At 41.3% G+C, this 18,339-nt stretch overlaps 1 protein-coding gene across 2 annotated transcripts; it reads left to right on the top strand.

Annotated features, from left to right (window-relative positions):
* Positions 1–2,947: 2,947 nt before the first annotated feature.
* On the top strand, positions 2,948–12,918 carry LOC115352410 (killer cell lectin-like receptor subfamily F member 1). 2 transcript variants are annotated; one of them, XM_030040548.2, is made up of 6 exons: positions 2,948–3,130; positions 7,291–7,389; positions 8,793–8,924; positions 9,518–9,669; positions 10,551–10,666; positions 11,127–12,918. In XM_030040548.2, exons 1-6 carry the CDS (start codon positions 3,067–3,069, stop codon positions 11,254–11,256), a joined length of 693 nt encoding a protein of 230 aa, XP_029896408.1. In that variant the 5' UTR covers positions 2,948–3,066; the 3' UTR covers positions 11,257–12,918. The 2 variants fall into 2 exon arrangements, with proteins under 2 accessions (XP_029896408.1, XP_029896409.1); XM_030040549.2 differs by lacking the exon at positions 7,291–7,389 and having other exon boundaries at positions 2,949–3,130.
* The last annotated feature ends 5,421 nt before the right edge of the window (positions 12,919–18,339 follow it).

The following is an 18,339-nucleotide window of genomic DNA, read 5'->3' on the forward strand; positions in this document are numbered from 1 at the left end:
AACACCTGCTCCAGCGTGGGCTCTCCAGGGGCTTCAGGGGAATCTCTGCTCGGGCACCTAGAACACCTCCTCCGCCTCCTCCTGCTCTCCCCTTGGCGTCTGCAGCGCTGTTTCTCACACTTTTTTCTCACTCCTCTCTGCCTGCGTGGCATTTTTGCCCTTCCTTATGTATGTTTTCCCCCAGGAGCTGCCACCCGGGAGTCGGCCGCTCGGCCGTGCCCTGCGGCGGGCGTTTTGGAGCCGGCTGGACGGGGCCGCGTCCGGCACGGGGCAGCCCCGGCTGCTCCTCACAGAGGCCGCCCTGCAGCCACCGCTGCCGGCACCTGGCCACCAAAACCCGAGACGACCATAAACAAATATAATCCTTCAAAAAGCGCCGTTGCCAGCAGAACGTCCCTTGTGTCAGGGCGCTGCAGAGGGGTCAGGGGCCGGGAGCGGTGGTGGCGGGGAAGGGCCCGGCAGCCTGGGCCTGGGGCAGCCCCAGCCCCGGGCATGGGGCACCCCCCTGGGGCCACGACGCGGGCCTGCGGGTGGGCCCAGCTCGGCGGAGCCCATGGCTGTGGGCAGCTGGACACTGGGCCTGCTACGGCATGGCTGGGGCAGGGGCTGACGGCCCTGGGGGGCTGACGTGGCGTCCTGGGCCTTGGGCAGGCAGGGGGGGATCCCGGGGGGGCTGACATGGGGTCCCGGGTTGTGGGCAGGGTGGGGGGAGCCCCGGGGACTGGGACGGGGACAGGCAGGGCTGGTGGTGCCCTCGGGGTCTCAGGGCAGCTTTTTTGTAGTCTTCGTACGTCCCTTCATCCTTCCTTAAACACTGGAAGCAAAGGGCTTGCGAGAATATATTTCTACGTAGCCAGATGACATAGCTGCGCCTAGATGCTTGTTAGCGAGGAAGGGGGTGCGCATAAAGAAAGCAGTGGTCTGCACCTTAATAGACAAGCATTCGTGACAGAGTCTTATTCCAGAAATCTGCCCAATGAAAACGAAAAAGGGAGAAAACTTCCTTTCAGCTTTTCTTTGCTGATGAAGCATGTGAAGATTCATCTTGTGTTTCTTCTTATTTCATATTGGGGTTTATTTTAGTTTAAAACCAGTAATACCTCCTCAAACATAGATTTGGAAATAGATATTTACAAAATAATTGTAATCTAGAACTTGCAAATATGAAATGTTGTTTGCGGAAGAAGTTTTGGGGTTTTAGAGGCTCCACCTTCCTGTTAGAAATGAGTTCCCAAAAAGCTTTGGGTTAAAAATGACTGATATGTGCATGTAATTCCAGTGCAGTTGAAGCCATGCATTTAAAAAATCACAGCACAGGTCCTGAAACCATGACAGGGAAAAAAAAAAAGCATCATATAAAGAAATATATCAGGTTGTGAACCTTTAGTTTCTGTGTTGTTTCTCTTTACAGTAAGTTCCATACATCTGTTGTGGGGCTGGACGCAGAAGAATCTAAGCGTGTTAAGTGAAGCAAGACTTGTTTGGAGTTGTGTCTTTTTTTAGACCAGCTGTTGCATCTGGTGAACGTAAAAGCTATAGCATGTACATCATTCGAGTGCTGTTCTAGAAACAGTTAAAAACTGCATATTCAAACTTTGTCCTCCAAGCATCTTCTGAGAAAATGATTCAGAAAGCTGGTAACACTGCAAGAGTTTGTCCGCACCGGATACAGGAGAGTTATTTAGCATTGTGATGCTGCATGGTAAGTTCTACCACTTTGTGGAAACAGAGATTATATCTGTTGGTCACTCAGTACCTTTTGTTTCATACTAATCTATCAGCCTCAAGTAGTATGTTTGTGTTTGAAAGACTTCTCTGGAGATCACTTTTTTTTTGAGGTATGTGATTGTACTGCCTTGACCCTGGCTTTCAGGTACTAATCACAATATAGAAGCTGAGGTAAAGTTACTTTGGTTTCCAAGCTTAAATGACCATTGCTAATAATCACAGCTGTTCTGTTTAAGCAATCAGTGAATAATTTGCCTAATGCTCTGGATGCATTTATATTCCTCCAAACTGGGAGAAGTGTTTAGGACAGTACTATTTAATTGCCTACTACAGCTAATGACATAATGGTCTATGTCTCCCATGATGTATCACCACTAGACACTATATGGACACATTAAAGGTGAAGCCAGGATGTAGTCCTGACCCAAAAAAACCCTTGGTTAAAACCTGGTGAATTTGACAACAGCCAGAAATCATTATAACCATTTTGGAGAAAAAAAAAACCCCAACCTTTCAACTTTCTGCTGAATCCTCAATTTCCAGAAAGAAAGATTCCAGACTAGCACTTCAAAGAGCACCAAGAACTTGCTAGAATCCCCAGCTTGGAAGAGACCTTGCACAGTAATTTAAAAGTAAACACCTCCTTGCTGATACATAAAGCCCAGGCTTGCCCTTTTGAAGTGCAACAGGAACATTGCAAACTGTGATGTTTGAACAGATCTGCTTCAGTCTCCATTTAAAGAAAGTCATTAAGTTGCTCAATCTATGAACAGTTGCTCAAGCGGACAGGCACAAAGCAGAACCAAAGATCAATACATGTATTTAAATGCTATTTCCATCTATTTAATGAGACATACACACACAATCTTCCTTTGGTAAAGCAAGATTAATTCTCAGCATTTGAGAAAAACACAGAAATTGAAACAGCTGATTTTAATATAAAGTAAATGAGAAAAGTCTATCAGTCCAGTGAAATAGGCTTGAGGGACTCAAATCTATTCTCTTGTGCAAGAGTGTGCATGCATTGAAAGACTGCATTGGAGGACTGGGATATTGCACTGGAGAAAATACAGTGTTAGTATCTGTTAGAAGGGACTGGAATTTGTCAGAGAATGAGGAACTGAAAAAGAAGAGAAAGAGAGTTCATTGTCTGTGCAGTTTATACTGTTAAGTTCCTTTTCATAGTCCTGCTACTGCATGGCTTCAGCTAAAAGCACAAATGGCTATCCGCTGTCCCCTTCCTGTTTACCACACTCATTTGAAGCATTTCTCATAACCTACTTTGACGCTAACAGTCAAATAGTCTTCAACAGGAAGAAGTGATAAAAAGACCTTGAGATGGAGAATGAAGAGGGTTACACAGAACTTCATTTCAAAGGAAGGAAGAAAAGCTCCAATGCAGGTGAGCATATAAGCATTTATGGTATGCCTTCAGGCTTATTCTGTAAATAACAAATCTCATATTTGACTTATCATAAAAAACCCCACAAATCTGCCAAAATTTTAGTTGGTGCTACTAAAGTTGCCAATGATACATGGCAGTATACAGAGAAATATGATGGACAGTAGATAAAATGCAGTACTAATAGTACCAACAGACCTGAAGCACTGGTGCTGACAGTCCCAGTTACAAAATTGAGACTAAAAGACAGAGGCATATAAGAAAAACAGGAGGCAGTAGCTGGCAGCAAGTTTGGCAGTGGTCTCAGCTCATTGGCCATTTAAGTTTTCTCTGGGGTTTTTGGTTGGGTTTTTTTGTTTTGTTTTCAGGAATCACAGCTAAGAAGAATTTAAGAATAATTTAGATGAAAACTGTAAGACAGTAACTTACTGTCCAGTAAGCTTTTTCAACAGCTTCTGGGGATTTTGTCAAAAGTGTCAGGAACAGCATGGGAGAAAGTACAATGATGTATGCTGGAAGTCTTTGAAGCTCACCCTTGCTAACCTTTATTTCTTTTAAGTGTCCCAGGGAAGAGCTTCTCAGATCATAAATACCAAGTCTTCAGAGCAATTAGACATCCAGTTTCCAGACAGTTAATTAGCTATGATGATCATTTCCTGAGAAATCCTAGCAGCACATTTATGTGAGAACAATTTTTAATAGAAAAAAAGCAAGAGACAACTTCAGTTACTCAGTATGGCAGGATAAACTGTGTGCAATTTTATTGACGTAAATTGTGCCAGTTTGTCTATTATTACAACTTAGCTGAGAGCCTGTTCCCAACTGTAGTCAAAGCACAGAACCAGCAATATTAAAAAAACCCAAAACAACAAACAGAAAACTGATCATAAAAGCTAATATTTATTTAACTAAGAATTTTCAATGATCTTTAAAATATTTGTCAAATTGCACAAAAACATTGCTGTAATGGAGTAGACTGAATATTTCCATGTCAGACAAAGCGTATTGCGGCACATGCACAGAATGGTATGTGAGCACAAACATGCAGAGCACACAGTGACAAAGCCGGGTTTCAAATGCTCTGTCTTCATTGTCTGCCTGCATGATTGGGTAGCACGACACGACAGGGCAGCAGAAGAGAACAGTGCTTTAATTTAGCTTGTTAAAGAATGTACCGCAAGCTGAGTCTCTGCTTGTAGTGAAAGGTGTGCGAGCTAGCTTTACACCAGACACACACACGTAACGGTAGCATGATATACATATGGTATACAGAAGTGTATTCACTGGAGTGGTTAGAAATGGTTGCAATGCCTCATTGGCATAATCTAGTGCAGTATCTGTGCCAGTTCATGTGGTACAGAAGGAAGACCACAATGCAGAGCTCCCCTTCCACCTTGCAGTCCCGTCCGGTCTTGCCAGTGGTGCAAGCTGCAGAGCTGTCTTGAGAAGCTGGGAAACGCTGAGCTATTACCCCATGCTGCGTTGTCAGCTCTGTGGTTATTGCTGCTACCAGAGCTCACCCTGGGTAGCTGAGTGCTAATCCCAGTATTTACAGGAGTCACTGTTACCGTCCTGCCCGCAGTCTAGCCATTGTGCAAATCATGGTAGAGTTACGATTAGACCCCAGATATCCTAATTGCCTTTTTTATGTCAAAATCACTGCATAGCACCCAAAGGAAGAAGGAAATGCACACAGATGCTTAACCATAACATGTTGCATAGCTAGCGAAAAGTACTGCATTCTGTTTACATATACTTACATAATACTTAGCAACATCTAAAACATTGGTGTGTTATCAGTATTATTGTCACACTAAATCCAAAACACACTGTACCAGCTACTAAGAAGAAAATTAACTCTATCCCAGATGAAACCAGGTCAATATGAATAGGGTGGCGATATAAAAACAGTGGTGATTAGCTGTTTGAATATTTAAAGATGACTAGTCACAGATACAGCATTTCCCAAGTAAGTATGATTGAATAGACAAATGAGGAAAAAAGATGTTTGACCTCTGTGCAAAACAGTGATAGCTAGAAACAAGACATGAAGTGAAATTGTTAGTGGAAATGAGTTTATCACGTAGCACAAAGTTCAAGTCATTTCATGATTTGAAATACAGATCCATGCATTACACTTTTGAAATAACAATGTTAAAAGCAGAGAAAATAACAGTGTTAAAAGCAGAGAACTTTTCAAACGGCTGATTCACATCTGATCTGGACCACCAGCATTTGAAATGTAATGGCTTTTAAAGGATACTTCCATGGGGTACTTCCTGATATTATTAACTAGTCAGAGAACAAGTTCTCAACAAGGTATAACATTTTGGCACCCTGTTTTCTCTTCCAAGAATGGCCATTTGCATGAAACAGAAAATCATCCTTCTGTTATTCTCTGACTTTATTCCTGGGTCCTAACTCACGGAAGGTTTGCATGTAAAATCTTTTTTCCCATGAAGTTAAGTTTGGACAAAGAGAACAGTGTGTTATGCCTTGGTCTTTCTAGAAGAACATTCACAAAGTATTTCCTGAAAACACTAATGTTAGAAAGCTAGGAATAAAAATTAACATGACATTTCCTGCATAGCTAGGCAACTTCCATCTGTTCTCCCTGCTCCAAGGAATCATTTGAGGTATCACAGAACATCTTTTATGCCTCAGTTATTTTAAAAAGCTTTGCTGTATTGCAGCCTACATTAACTATATCACTACCCCTTCCAAAAGCACACTGACAACCTGCGGGAATGAGTCCAGTGGAGGGCTCCTGAGATGGTGAGTGAGCTGGAGAAGTGACACAGGAGAGGCTGAGACAATTGGCTTTGTGCAGCCCTAAGCAGAGAAGGCTGAAGGGAGTCTTACCTTTCTGTTTAACTGCCGAATGGGAAGGTGTAGAGAAGACAGAACCAAACTCTTCTTGAAGGTGCAGATTGAAAGACACAAGTTGGAACATGAAAAGCTACAATTTGATACAAGAAAATTTTTCTTACTGTGGTGGTGGTCAAATACTAGGGCAGGAGCCTGGAAAGGCTGTGAAATCCCTACCCTTGGAGATATTTAGAAATTGGCTGGACAAAGCCTTGAGAAACCTGCTGTAAACTGACCCACCTTAAGCAGGAGTCTGGACTAGATGGCCTCCTGACATTCTTTCCAGCCTACATAGTTCTGTGATTCTATGTCAAGATATGTAGAAATCCTGAAATAAAGTGAGTGAGCAAACAGAAGCAGTGGGTTTCACTAGGAAGTGGTATGGCAGGAGTGTGGCAATCCTACAAGAATAAATTTTACGACCATTGGGTAATATTGAGAAGGAAGATTCACCATAACTGCATCCCCAGGCTTTTCTGATTCTAATTAAAAGTCATTTTCTTTGAGTTGCAAGGAAGCTTATTTTTGCATTGCTATTCAGTGACCTTAATCAAGCATCCAGTCTGCAAAGAAGCCCTGTTTAATGCACTGCTACTTAATTTTTCAAACATTTTGTAGTAATTTTCCAGGTGGGATTAGCTGAACATCAAGGACTCAATAAAAAAAAAGATCTCCAAATTATAGCGTGGACTTTGCTAAGGCCTTTGACTTGGCATCTAGTGTACAGGTGATAAAACTAATTAGTGGGTCCTGGAGTTACAGAGTTTAATTCTCAGAGAATCTGCTGGTCCTTTCTTGATTCATAGTGTTGGTATTCATAGCCCTAGAACCTCATTTTTGTTCTTACATGTTATATACACCTCTTTCTCTGCAACCGTTAGAAACTTCAGTTCTTCCTTTTTCATTAAGTTTGTGAGGTTTTCTTTTGCAATGTTTGTTAAGTGGTTGCTGTGATATCTAACGGTCTTCAGGATATCTGCAAATGACATCCCCCTGCTATGAAGAAGCAGAAACTGTTCAGTAGCTACTCAAAACTTCAGATGAACTGGCAAACAGTGAAGACAGCATGAGAAAATTCAAGCCCCCCAAAAGTTTTCATAACTGAAAGTTTATTAGAAGCAAGAACCCCTTGGTATGCAGGAGGCAACCAGAAGGGAAAAAGTAACTGAGACAAAGCACATGGCAAAGTGACAGTGATGGACGTTCTGCCCAAAAGATGTCTAGAGAAACCCAGTTTTATGTTCTGGGTAACAAATCATGCTGTGTTTGTAAAACCCTCTTATTTCTTTCAGAACTTCCCTCTAATTCTTCAGGCTTGCGGTATCTTGCTGCTTTCTCAGGATTTCTGAATGTTGTATTTCTGGGAGCTGTGATCACATTAATTCAGCAATGTGAGTGACCAAGTGAAATGTTTTGCTTTAATTCCTGCGAAACCAACATGTGTCAATCCTTAACTTAAACACGTTTTGCAAACAAACTGTTTTGATAAGGTGACAAGACCAGTCATGCTTTCTGTTATTGTGTTTCTGATGAAGGTGGGAGGGAGTCACTGGCATTTTGGGGCTGTGGATCTGCAGAAAGTCAGTGGCTTTCAGAGAACCGTTGCATGTTTGGGGTGTATGAAGAGCACTGGAGTCTTTCTCATTTTCCAGTCCCCCAATCTGAAAGGCCCTCCTATTCCTTTCCGAAACTAAACAAACCAACAAGCTTTCTAGCCAAAGAATCCATCTATCCATCAATTTGGAAAAACTCTTTTAGTAATGAAACAGAACTCACTCCAGGTATAATGGTACAACTGGAACCCCTGCTATCTCCGCCTCCCCTCATCCTCACAGCCGGTCTTTACCTCCTGATGCCCTGCTTTGCTTACCTTAAGTCTCAGCCAGTCCTCCCTGGTGTGTACAATGGGAATGTGAGCCGGACTTCAGGGATGGGTGAGATAGGAGGCTGGAAGACAGCACACATAGTTGGAAAAGACCTCTCTGAACAGAAATAAAAATGTATGCCTCTGAGTTTATAAAAGTGACCTTTGCATTGTCCACAGAATTTGTGCAGAAGCCCTGGGTCACTGCCAGCATTGATCATGTGTGTACAGATCTTACCTATCCAGCACAGACCTGTGCCATTATCCCTGAGCATCTAAACTTAGACATCAGAGAGAAATGGTTGCAGTTGCCCTGGTCAAGCAAGTTGAACAAGTTGTTAGGTTGCCATCAACAAGCATCTGAATATTGATCAAGGAGTCTAATTTTAGTTTCCTCCTTCAGAAAATCTTGGCCTGGCAGTCCCAATGTTAAGCCTGCTTCTGGACATCCAAATCACTTTGCACATCAAAATCACTTGGGAACACAGGAGAAAATGAGAATTCAGAAGCACTTCTGGGCATAACTATTCTGCAGAGTCAGCTGTTCTCCCATTCTCTGGATGCGAATCCTGCCCTCCCACATCAACCCATTCTTTTCTGAAATAAGCTCAATGCAAATTTTGGGAACTGGAAAATCAAAGGCACAACCATGTTATTTGAAAGACAACTGTTGCATACCATGTTGTCAAAAGCGTGATGATAATGGACTCTCCACCGTCTTTGTGAAGTCAGTCACCTCATGTATTTGTTTAATGTATATGATTTGGATGCTCAACTCTCCACCTCCATTTACAGGAGAGTTGGAAGGACAAAAGAGCAATCTGAGTTTCCACTTAAAGCTCCTATTATTATCCATGGAAAAATACTATGGGGTTTTCTATACAGTTTGCATGTGAGCTTTACATTAAAATGTTGGAGATTCTTGTCCAGGTGACTTGCTATCAAGTAACATGTGGAAGCCCGGAGAAAATCTTTCTGAAAACAACAGTACCTTTGAGGAAGATCTTCATGAAAACAGCTTACTGACTACATTAAAGGAGAGCTTATGCATGCATACAAATGGTAAGGAGATAAAGTCTCACTCATAGTAGCTTAAATGGTTTGAAGCTCTTGAAAAGATTAATATAAATATAAACACCTCCACAAAGGAATTGACCTTTAGATACCAAAATAAGCATGTTTATATTGATAAAGATGTATAAAGTGATCTCTTTTAGAGTTCCATCCTTGAAAATTTTAGTTAAAGCAAAGAATAAAAGCGGAGCAGTGTACTGAAGGTCTTTGTTATTTCTCCATGGATGCCATTGAATTGTACTATTCCTGATGATTTCAGCAGAGCTGGGATTTTATCCATGGCTTTTACCCCAATTATTATGCAAAATATTTAGCACAATTATGTAGAGTTCTGAAATATTTAAAGGCACAGAGTGATCCCTAATCAAAGAATGACTATCCTTATTATCACTGTACAGCAGGGACAACGTGCTTTCTTAAAATGAGCTATACCATCACAATTTCTGCCCTGCCCCTGGTTTAAAGCTTCTTTACTCACTTATTCAAAAGCTGCAGAAAAAGCAGGAGGCAATAATAATGATACCAGTTGTTTAAAAAAAAAAAAAAATTACAAAAATCCCTTCACTCCAAACTCTTCACAGACTCCAGATGTGAACTCTGCCCCATTGGCTGGAAGCTGCATTGCGGGAGATGTTATTTCTACTCAGAAACTCGTGACACCTGGGAAAATAGTAGAAAGTATTGCTCAGGAAAAAAATCTGAGCTCCTGGTTATAGAGGATGAGACCGAAATGGTAAGCTTGTAAGGCACTCTGTGGTTTAAATATTCTTTTTACTTATACCTTGTAAATCGACATATCAAAGTATAGCTTCCCATGTATTTTTAGAAGCCATTTCTAATCCAGATATGCTCATAAAAGTCATTGTCAGTGGAAAATGCTCTGATGATTAGCTTCTGCATGTTAAGAAACATTTGTGTCAAACAGAAGACCAACAGCCTACATTTCATTTAAATAGATGCAATGGTATGCCTAGAGATTATCTCCAGCAAGAAGCAGCTGGCATTTGAAGGATTCTTAGTTCAGAACTAAGCTGTCATAAAGGCTGTTGCCTTTCTTTGGGGGATGGAGCTGCTTCGCTGTACTTTGTACATTTTTAAATGTCAGTACCAGGTCTGCGGCAATAGAAAAAGCAGTTCTGTGGACCAAATCCTAGCCTGTAGTGTGTCTCTCTTGTCCTCCTGATTTTCCTTAAACATGACCAGGTTCAGACACTCACTTCTATAGCACCCAGGAGGGTGAGGTGGCAAGAAAAGAGGAAATGGCTTCAGCTCCTGTAATTCAGATCAGCCTGATCCTCATCTAAAATAAATGTGCTAGTGGAATGGGCCTGGGGCCAGCAAGGAGCCAAAGGTTAGCTCCTTGGTTGCTCCACTTACCATCATTAGCCACGGTACTGGTTGTAGTCGAGAATCTGAATGAATTCCCATGTGGTTTGGGGTTTGGTTGGGGGGGGGGGGCAGGTTGTCTCCTCAGTTTCTTGGAAACATTCTCTGGAATCTTTGGGCATGAAAGCCTTGCTGGTTTTAAAATATTAATTACCACTATACATTACTGATGCTGGAGTTTTATGAAGTGTCATTATTATAAGAGTTCAAAGACATACCTCTCTCCAGGATTTCTTAAACAAAATGAAGGATAAAGACATTGGCTTTGTTTGGACTGGATTAAGCTTTGATGAGAGGGAAGGAAGATGGGTATGGCTCAATGATCCCAAACATCCAGGGCACAGGTAGGTTCATTCTGGAGTGAATCTATGTTGGCTTCTGTGATGTGTTCTGCACTTGCTGTGCCCGGGCTGTTCAGCCATTAGACCACGAGAAAGAAGTAGTAAGATATCAGGGCCCATACTCCAGTTAGGCAGCTCAGCCTATTCTGATTTTTCTCAGTACAGAATTCTGATCAAAACATGCAGTTGAAAAATGAAATTCCTTGACAGCTCTCAGAAAAGGAAGTAATTTTATTAGGAGGTGCCTATGCTGTGTAAGCTTTACACTTACAGCTGCATAAGAAGTAGGGAAACAGAGAAAGGGTGAAGCTTACTAAACAAATAAAACCTGTCTGTATGTCAGAGAATCAAAAGAATGACAGCATAAAGACAAAAATATCCAGTCTGGCTGGTATCACTCTTTGTATATGCAAACAAATTTTTTCAATGGTCCTCATATCTATCTGTTGCTTGGCTCTTGCAGTTTTACAATAAAAGGAAGGAAGAAAGAAGAAAAATGTGCTGTCTATAAGTTGACAGAAATGCATGCTGATAACTGTCACTCCCTGTACAAGTGGATTTGCAAGAAGAGTGCAGTCCTTCTGGGTATCTAAGAAATTGTAAAGTGAAAGTGAATAGCATCTTTGAAGGGTCTTTGAAGGTTTACACCACTTTACAATGGGTAGGATATCTGATGTAAAATGAAGGGGAAATTGTTGACCTGAATTGTGATGAATCAATGCATTGTGATTCAGGGTTGTGTCTCTCTCCTTTTCAGGATGAAGGTATAAAATCTGTCTGTCTTTGTGCACACTGATTGCCCCTTACAGCTATTAAAATAAGCAGCTTACTAATTTTAAGTAACTTATAGTGTCTGAGAGTTGTGTAAACCACAGGTAAAATGAAGGCTTTTTTTACCAGCCTGGCAACTAGATCATACAGCAGACAAAAAGTTGCTGCTGCTACTTCCTTCAGGTGAAGAGGTGATAATCAGTGCTATGCACTTAAACGAGACTGCAGATCTCACCACTGGAGGTCCAATATGGGAAGACAGCATAGCTGTACACAACAGAAAGTCGAGGTCTAGTATTTTTTAAAAAAAGTTTAATTTCATGTATGTCATTCAGTGTTACAGAACCTGGTACTTAAAAAAACCCCACCCATAAATACTTCTTCAATTCGGACATGAGATTTAGTTGCCTGATATGATGTCTTTGCTCTATTAGCATGCTAGAAATGGCAAAATCATATTTATGGGGCTAGAGGGCTATAATCCTTCCTTTTGTTAGTCCATTTCACAGACACTTTTTGCAATTCGAAAATGGATGTTGCAATCCTTCTACATCTCAAGGCTACTGATCAGGATGAGGCAGCAGATCTCAGAGACATTTGCTCTTTTCTGTCTGATCTTACCTTGAGATAACTTGTACAGGTCTGAGAGAAATCTGTAGTTCTTCATTGTTATGTATATCCATAACATACTTAACATTTGATTTTTATAGCTAAGAAAAATCAGTATAATGATTGAAATGATGACTCTAGGATGTAAAGCCAAGTTCCAAACTCTTCTAGGTGAGGAAGATCACTCCGAGAGACACTTCCACTGCATTTTGGACTGTGGTAGTAATGTAGTTTATCTGGTGATTTTCTCAGTGTACAGTACCCTCTCTCTTTATGGCTTCTATACCACGTCAGACTTCAGGTGTAAGAGTGGGGTGTTAGAGCATTTCTGGCAATTGGTTGAAAATTGTTGAAAATTGCTTGGCAATTCCAGAAGACATTGAGCCTAACATAGCATACAATTGCAATGATTCCTGCGAGATGAGTGTTGCTTCTATAGGTATGATGTAATTAAAACCACATCCTTCAGCAGACGTTACTTTACTTATGCATCTATTATCAGATAAATTATACACAATGAGATAATTTGCAATAATTTGTAGGCACTTGATGAACACACAATTGCAATGGTGTTATACATTTCTAAGATTATCTGGCTAGCTCCTTGATAACAAAAAGTCTTTTTCATAAAATCGGTGCATGGTTGTATGTCATACTTGTGTGTAGTTTTTTATATCTCTGTAAGTGAGGAAATTCTGGTTTCCACCATGATCTGTTTTCTACCTAGCCCAGAAGCATCCACTTTTACATAGCTGTTTTATATCTCTGGCATCATATATAACACTACACAAACATGCAGTCTTCTCAGTCCCAATGTTGCAAATGTACATGTAATAGCATACATTCTTCTAAAATAAAATTTACCATTGTAATTATTTCTGTACTTAATTGATTAAGCTTTCCTTTTTGTACCACTTAAATTATTATGTTTTATAAATACACAGGATCACACATCCATGTATGTTTATGCTGCAAATACAAACATCATATATTAGTCACCACGATCACTGTTATTAATGGGAGGCATGTGTATCCTCATTGAGAGAAACAGGGTTTCCCTTGCTTGGAGATGGGAACACCTTACAATTTGTTCCATTTTTCCCCATTATACATAGATGAATATGATGGTCTTGATTTTAACTTCAGTCATGGGAACTGACTAAGAAACCCCAGCATTGTATCTTTTCCACTTCATATATACATATACAACAAAAAAAAAGAAAGCAAAACCAGCTAAACCAAATCAATGCACCCTATAAGTAGCAATACCCTTAGGGTTGAAATGGATTATTCGTTCTTCTGTACTACTCTTTTTTATCCTTCCTTGCTTTTCCATATGCAAGGTGCATGCAACATTGGACACTCCTACTAACACCCTGCTTCAGGCTTACCCTCCTTCTCCAGTTCCACTGCTGCAGTCCCCTGTTAGCAAATGTTACAGGCTGGACTAATGCCAGTGTGTTATTAACCCCTTTTCTCATTTCTCATAATTCTCCTTGCTTGCTGGATCCCTTTTGCTAATTCTATCCAAGCAATAGTTGATCCCACTGCTCAGGCTGATTCACTGTTTGTGGCTCAGGCTAGATACTTATCTGTCAAGCATGGGACTTTTCTTTAGTTTAACCACCCCTTCAATACAGTATCATCATTTAGGGGCCTTATCACCTGCATTATACTAATCTGTTCTGAGTCTAATGTGATAGTGATTTGCTCTGTTCTGTTCTTGACCATTTGTCTGTCCCTTTATGTTTTTACAATGGCTTCAAAAACCAAAGGTTCTTACAGTTTTTCAGCTGGTTCTCTGTTGTGGAGCTCTTTTTGCAATGGGGCAGATGGTAGTGGATAATCGTGCTCCTCCAGACTCTTCCTAGCACAACTGTTATAATTCCGTGTCTTGGGTGGATGCCAGTGTTGTCCAAGTTCCCCTGAAGATCCCTTCCCTGCTTCATAGCTGTGTTTAACGTCCTGGGGCTAGGCCATACACAAGTGTTCAAATGCAACCTGGTCGTAACTTGGGACTTGTTTGCCTCTATTGTTTAGAAGACTATGGGCAGAGGCTGACAACTTTTTCCATGCCAAATACATTTCTACTGTTATGTGTGGCTTGTGCTAATATGTATAATACAATGTGATGTACCCACTTATAATGATCATTTACTACTGCAAAGATTGCATCTCTATCAGTTATTCCGTGAGCCCACCCAGAAGCTGCAGCAGATGCTCAAGAGGAATTCTCTTGATCAGTCATGGTTAAACCAGTATTAGCATCTAACTTAAGAAGCCATTTAATATACAGGTCTTTTGTTTGAAGGATCTGCTTTTGGGGCCAAGACTCTTAATTATTCTGGAATCTGATGAGCAGTAATCATTATTTCTTCCCTAACAACTCAGTCTGACTCTAGTTGTGTATTTCTCCTTTCCCTTCTGCGTAACCATCTTCTGTTTTTACAGTAACCCAGGTAGTGATGGGTGATACAGGAGTCACTCTGAACACTGGCAGCACTTCAGCATCAGAGGCATGTGGACTTTTAGCTTTATACTTCTGTGTGGAAGGGTCACTATCTCAATCAAATCATTAATCACTATCCGCTAAGTCACCATCATCACAAGACGGTGCTTCAGTAAGAGCCATGTCCATGCCTTGCTTTGCACATAATGTTGCTCTACAGCTTCAATCTCTTCTAGGGTTTTACTTTCTCAGTTTTTTAACTCAGCAGGCTCCTATTTCAGCTTTTAATTTCTTGCCTTTGCTTTTGAAATCTGAATTTCCTGATCTAGCCTTCGTGTCACTGACCACATTGCCCATATGCTGTCTCACTTGATCTCTTTACAGGAGAGTTTTGGTGTTAACACTTTAAAGTTTGCAAACTCTTGGTCAATATCTGTGTTATGAAAATCGGGCTCTGAGTGCTTGAGCAACCCCGTTCCCCAATTCCAATACTTCCTATAAAATGGAGATGGAGTATAAGCAAGATGCTTGCCAGGACCACAGGAACACATTAGTTGCATTCTTGATCTTCTGTGATCACTGGAAACTGCCATCCACAGAAAGGCTTTCACAGAAAAGCTGCTCGCAGTCTTTGTTACACTCAGTCTTATTACGGTCCAAAGGGGAATGCACACCTTATACACAAAGTCAAGAAGACATTGTTTGGCTAGCTAAGGCTGTAACAGTCTAATCAGACTATAACAAACAAATTATTAGTCCAGTTACAATAATACTGTCCAAATTATCAGAAAAAGCCTCATTAATATTGCATTAAAATTGCTGACATATACTTCCTAGTAGAGTTCTCTTCACCACTGCAATGCCCCACAAGTCCCACGTCCATGGTACCTGTCTTCCACGAGAAGAACAGGAAGGGGGGGGCGTGGAGTCATCGACTGGTGTCCACCAAGTTGTTTCTCAGGAGGGCTATGTTGTTGATGGAGATAAGTTTTTTCTTTCTCATTCTTGGGTCGAGCCGGAGTTCCCTTTTCTTTGGTTGCTAACATAGTCTGCTTAGTTGCTCTTTTTTCACTGGTTTCCAACTAGAAGTTGACTATCTTTGTTTGACTGTCTTAGTCAAAGATACACAATAGCCTCTGTAGCCTGACTATGGGGGTCAGCAACACCTTTACTGTATGTGGTATTCACAGAGCTAACTAAAAGCAAGTTATACAATTGTTCCCTGGCTGCTAGACAACTGCTGTCACAGCTAAACCAAGCTGAAATCAGCTCAGGCCAAGACAAGTGCAGAAAAATCCTGCATGGACGGATCAAAGCCTGTCACTTTTCCTAGTAATGTGAAAATCATATTTACTGGGTTACAGGGCTGCCTTCTGGTTCTTTTCCATGTTCTCTCACAGCCTTTCTGCAGAACAGTGACTAAGCCTTTCCTATGGATGTAATCTGAAATATTGTATGGATATCAGTAGAAAGTGGTTCATTCAAAGACATATGGAGAATTGTAATCTGAATGCTTGCTCTTACTATTTCTGCATCATGTGCCTTAACTTCCTGAATGCCATTCAAGTTTTTCTGTGAAATACAAATTCATCAGTATTTCTAAGTGTAGTGTCAACTGACTGGTATACTTGCAAAGTGAAAGAATAGTTGTATCAGGATATCCAGCCAAGCCTGGAGAGCTCAGCAGCTTCTTTGCTTTCACTGCTGTGCCAATTTTGCTGGAGCCCAGCAGGCACACAGATGTACAATGAAACATGCTGAATAAATGTGCTGCAGCCAGAAGGAAATATTATGTTGCCTGCCAACAGAAAAGTTCATGTAGCTAATCAAATATTACTGTTAAAGGTGCAAAATAAACAAGCTAAATAACAGATAAATGAAAGATTATCAACTCAGGATATGGTTTGTTCCTATTACAGACTTTTGATCACATTATGTACGCAGGATTTCAAACAGAAATGCAACCAGTTTGGCTGTGCCTAGTAAACCAGAAGAATACAAAAGAGCTTTCCCATACATGTGGGGTAATTGAGATCCCTCTGACCACTAGATTTTTATGCTGAAACCACAAGGGCAGGCTAAGCAGACCTGATTCTTTAGGACTTTAGCACTGTGAGCTGCACTTCCCCGTGAAACACCATGTGCTTTTTCCCCAGCCACCAATTTCTAGCTCCATGCAGTCAGCCTCCTAGTTCACAGCAAACTGTTAGTCTGTTAGCTTGCTGGGTTTGTTCTCCTGCAAAGTTTTACATGGTGTTTTTGTAGGGAGTTAACCTTGTGTCGAAAACCAACCAAGATCCAGGCTTTACTGCTGAAACTTCTCCAGGGGCTGAGTTCAGCCTCTCCTCCCTGTTCTGTGCCTCCCCAGGCGGCACACTGTAGTTCTGCTGAGTTTGACCCTCTGCAGCTGAGAACTGGGCCACTACCTCATATTGGATGTGGTAAGGTCATGTAGTATATTCTTCAAGGCATTTTGATCACCATTTATATTCTGGGATTTAAGCTGTTTCCTTCTGTTAGACAAAAATATATTTACTTAAACTTTATATAGCACATTATGAAAAATATAAAAGGCATGGTCTTCTTAATGGATTCCTAGCTAGTCCTTATAAAAAATTTTATAAATACTGAAGCACAGTGTCCAGTTCCCACAGAATCACTCAAGTGAAAGCTGAGAACAAATCCCTTAGCTTCATGTAAGGTAGTCCCAGAATGAACAAGCACTGGTGATCTAGAGAGCTGTAACTGAAAGAATTAGCTTTTGAATCTTGAAATTATATGTTCAAGAAAAATTCACTCGTGGTTGTGTTTCTGCCTCCTGGGGAAAAATGTGAAGAATCTGCATACTTGTAGTTGTAAAGAAAAAACGCTAGGGAGCACTGGAAGTTTTGCAGAAGGGAGTGCTCCTGGTACTCTCATTTGTTCCCTAAACTGGTCTGAAAAACACATAGTAAGGGCTGGAGGCGCCCAAAAGGGACCTCCAGGTCTGATGTTGGCCATATGCCTCTGTGCTCCTTTAAACTACTGGGGTGGTGGTGGTGGGGAAATTAGAGTCATAAAACCATCAAATATATCGGGGAAGAAGGGACCTCTGGAAGTCTCTAGTCCATAGCAGGGCTGACTTCAAAACTAGGCGATGTCACTGAGGGCAGCTCTCTTGTCCCTGTGGGGTTTAGCCAAGGACAGCCATCACGCAGCTTCTCTGGGCACCCGTTCCAGTGCTGCACCGCTCTCATGAAGGAAGCAGTTTTTCCTTCCGCAGCACTGCTGCATGTGCCCGTTGCCTGTTTTGCAGATCTGAGAAGGGTCTGGCTCCAACTTCTGTATACCCCCCTCCCCATTAAGTGGTGGACGGTGGCAAACGAGACCGTCTGCCCCTGAATCTTCCCTTCTGCAGGCTGTCTGGACCCTGATTCTGGCACTCCCTTGCCACCTCAGTGGCCCCCCACTGGGTTTACACCAGATTGTCAACTTCTCTCTTGAAATAGGATGCTGAAAAGGAGACACAGTGCTCCAGCTGGGGCTTCATGCCTATGTTGAAGAAAGAGAAATAAGCACTTTATAGCTATGCTCTTTTTGCCAGTGCAGCTTTTCCTTATGCACTTAGCTTTCCTTGCCATAAGGGCACTCTGCTTATTCATTGCTCAGCATTTTACGGCATGGCATATGGTGCTTGTTTCCTGTGTTCAGATATCTAGTCACAGGCTTTTTCTGTGTTCTGGTATTTGTTCTAGGCTTAATACTATTATGTGTTACATATGTATATATGTATATACACTTTTATACTCTTTCTAAGAGATTTTTAAGCACTAATAGCCATTTCCTGGTTTGCTGGTGCAGAACTATC

This window comes from Aquila chrysaetos, chromosome 17 (genome assembly GCF_900496995.4).
Source record: "Aquila chrysaetos chrysaetos chromosome 17, bAquChr1.4, whole genome shotgun sequence".
NCBI classification, from domain to species: Eukaryota; Metazoa; Chordata; class Aves; order Accipitriformes; family Accipitridae; genus Aquila; species Aquila chrysaetos.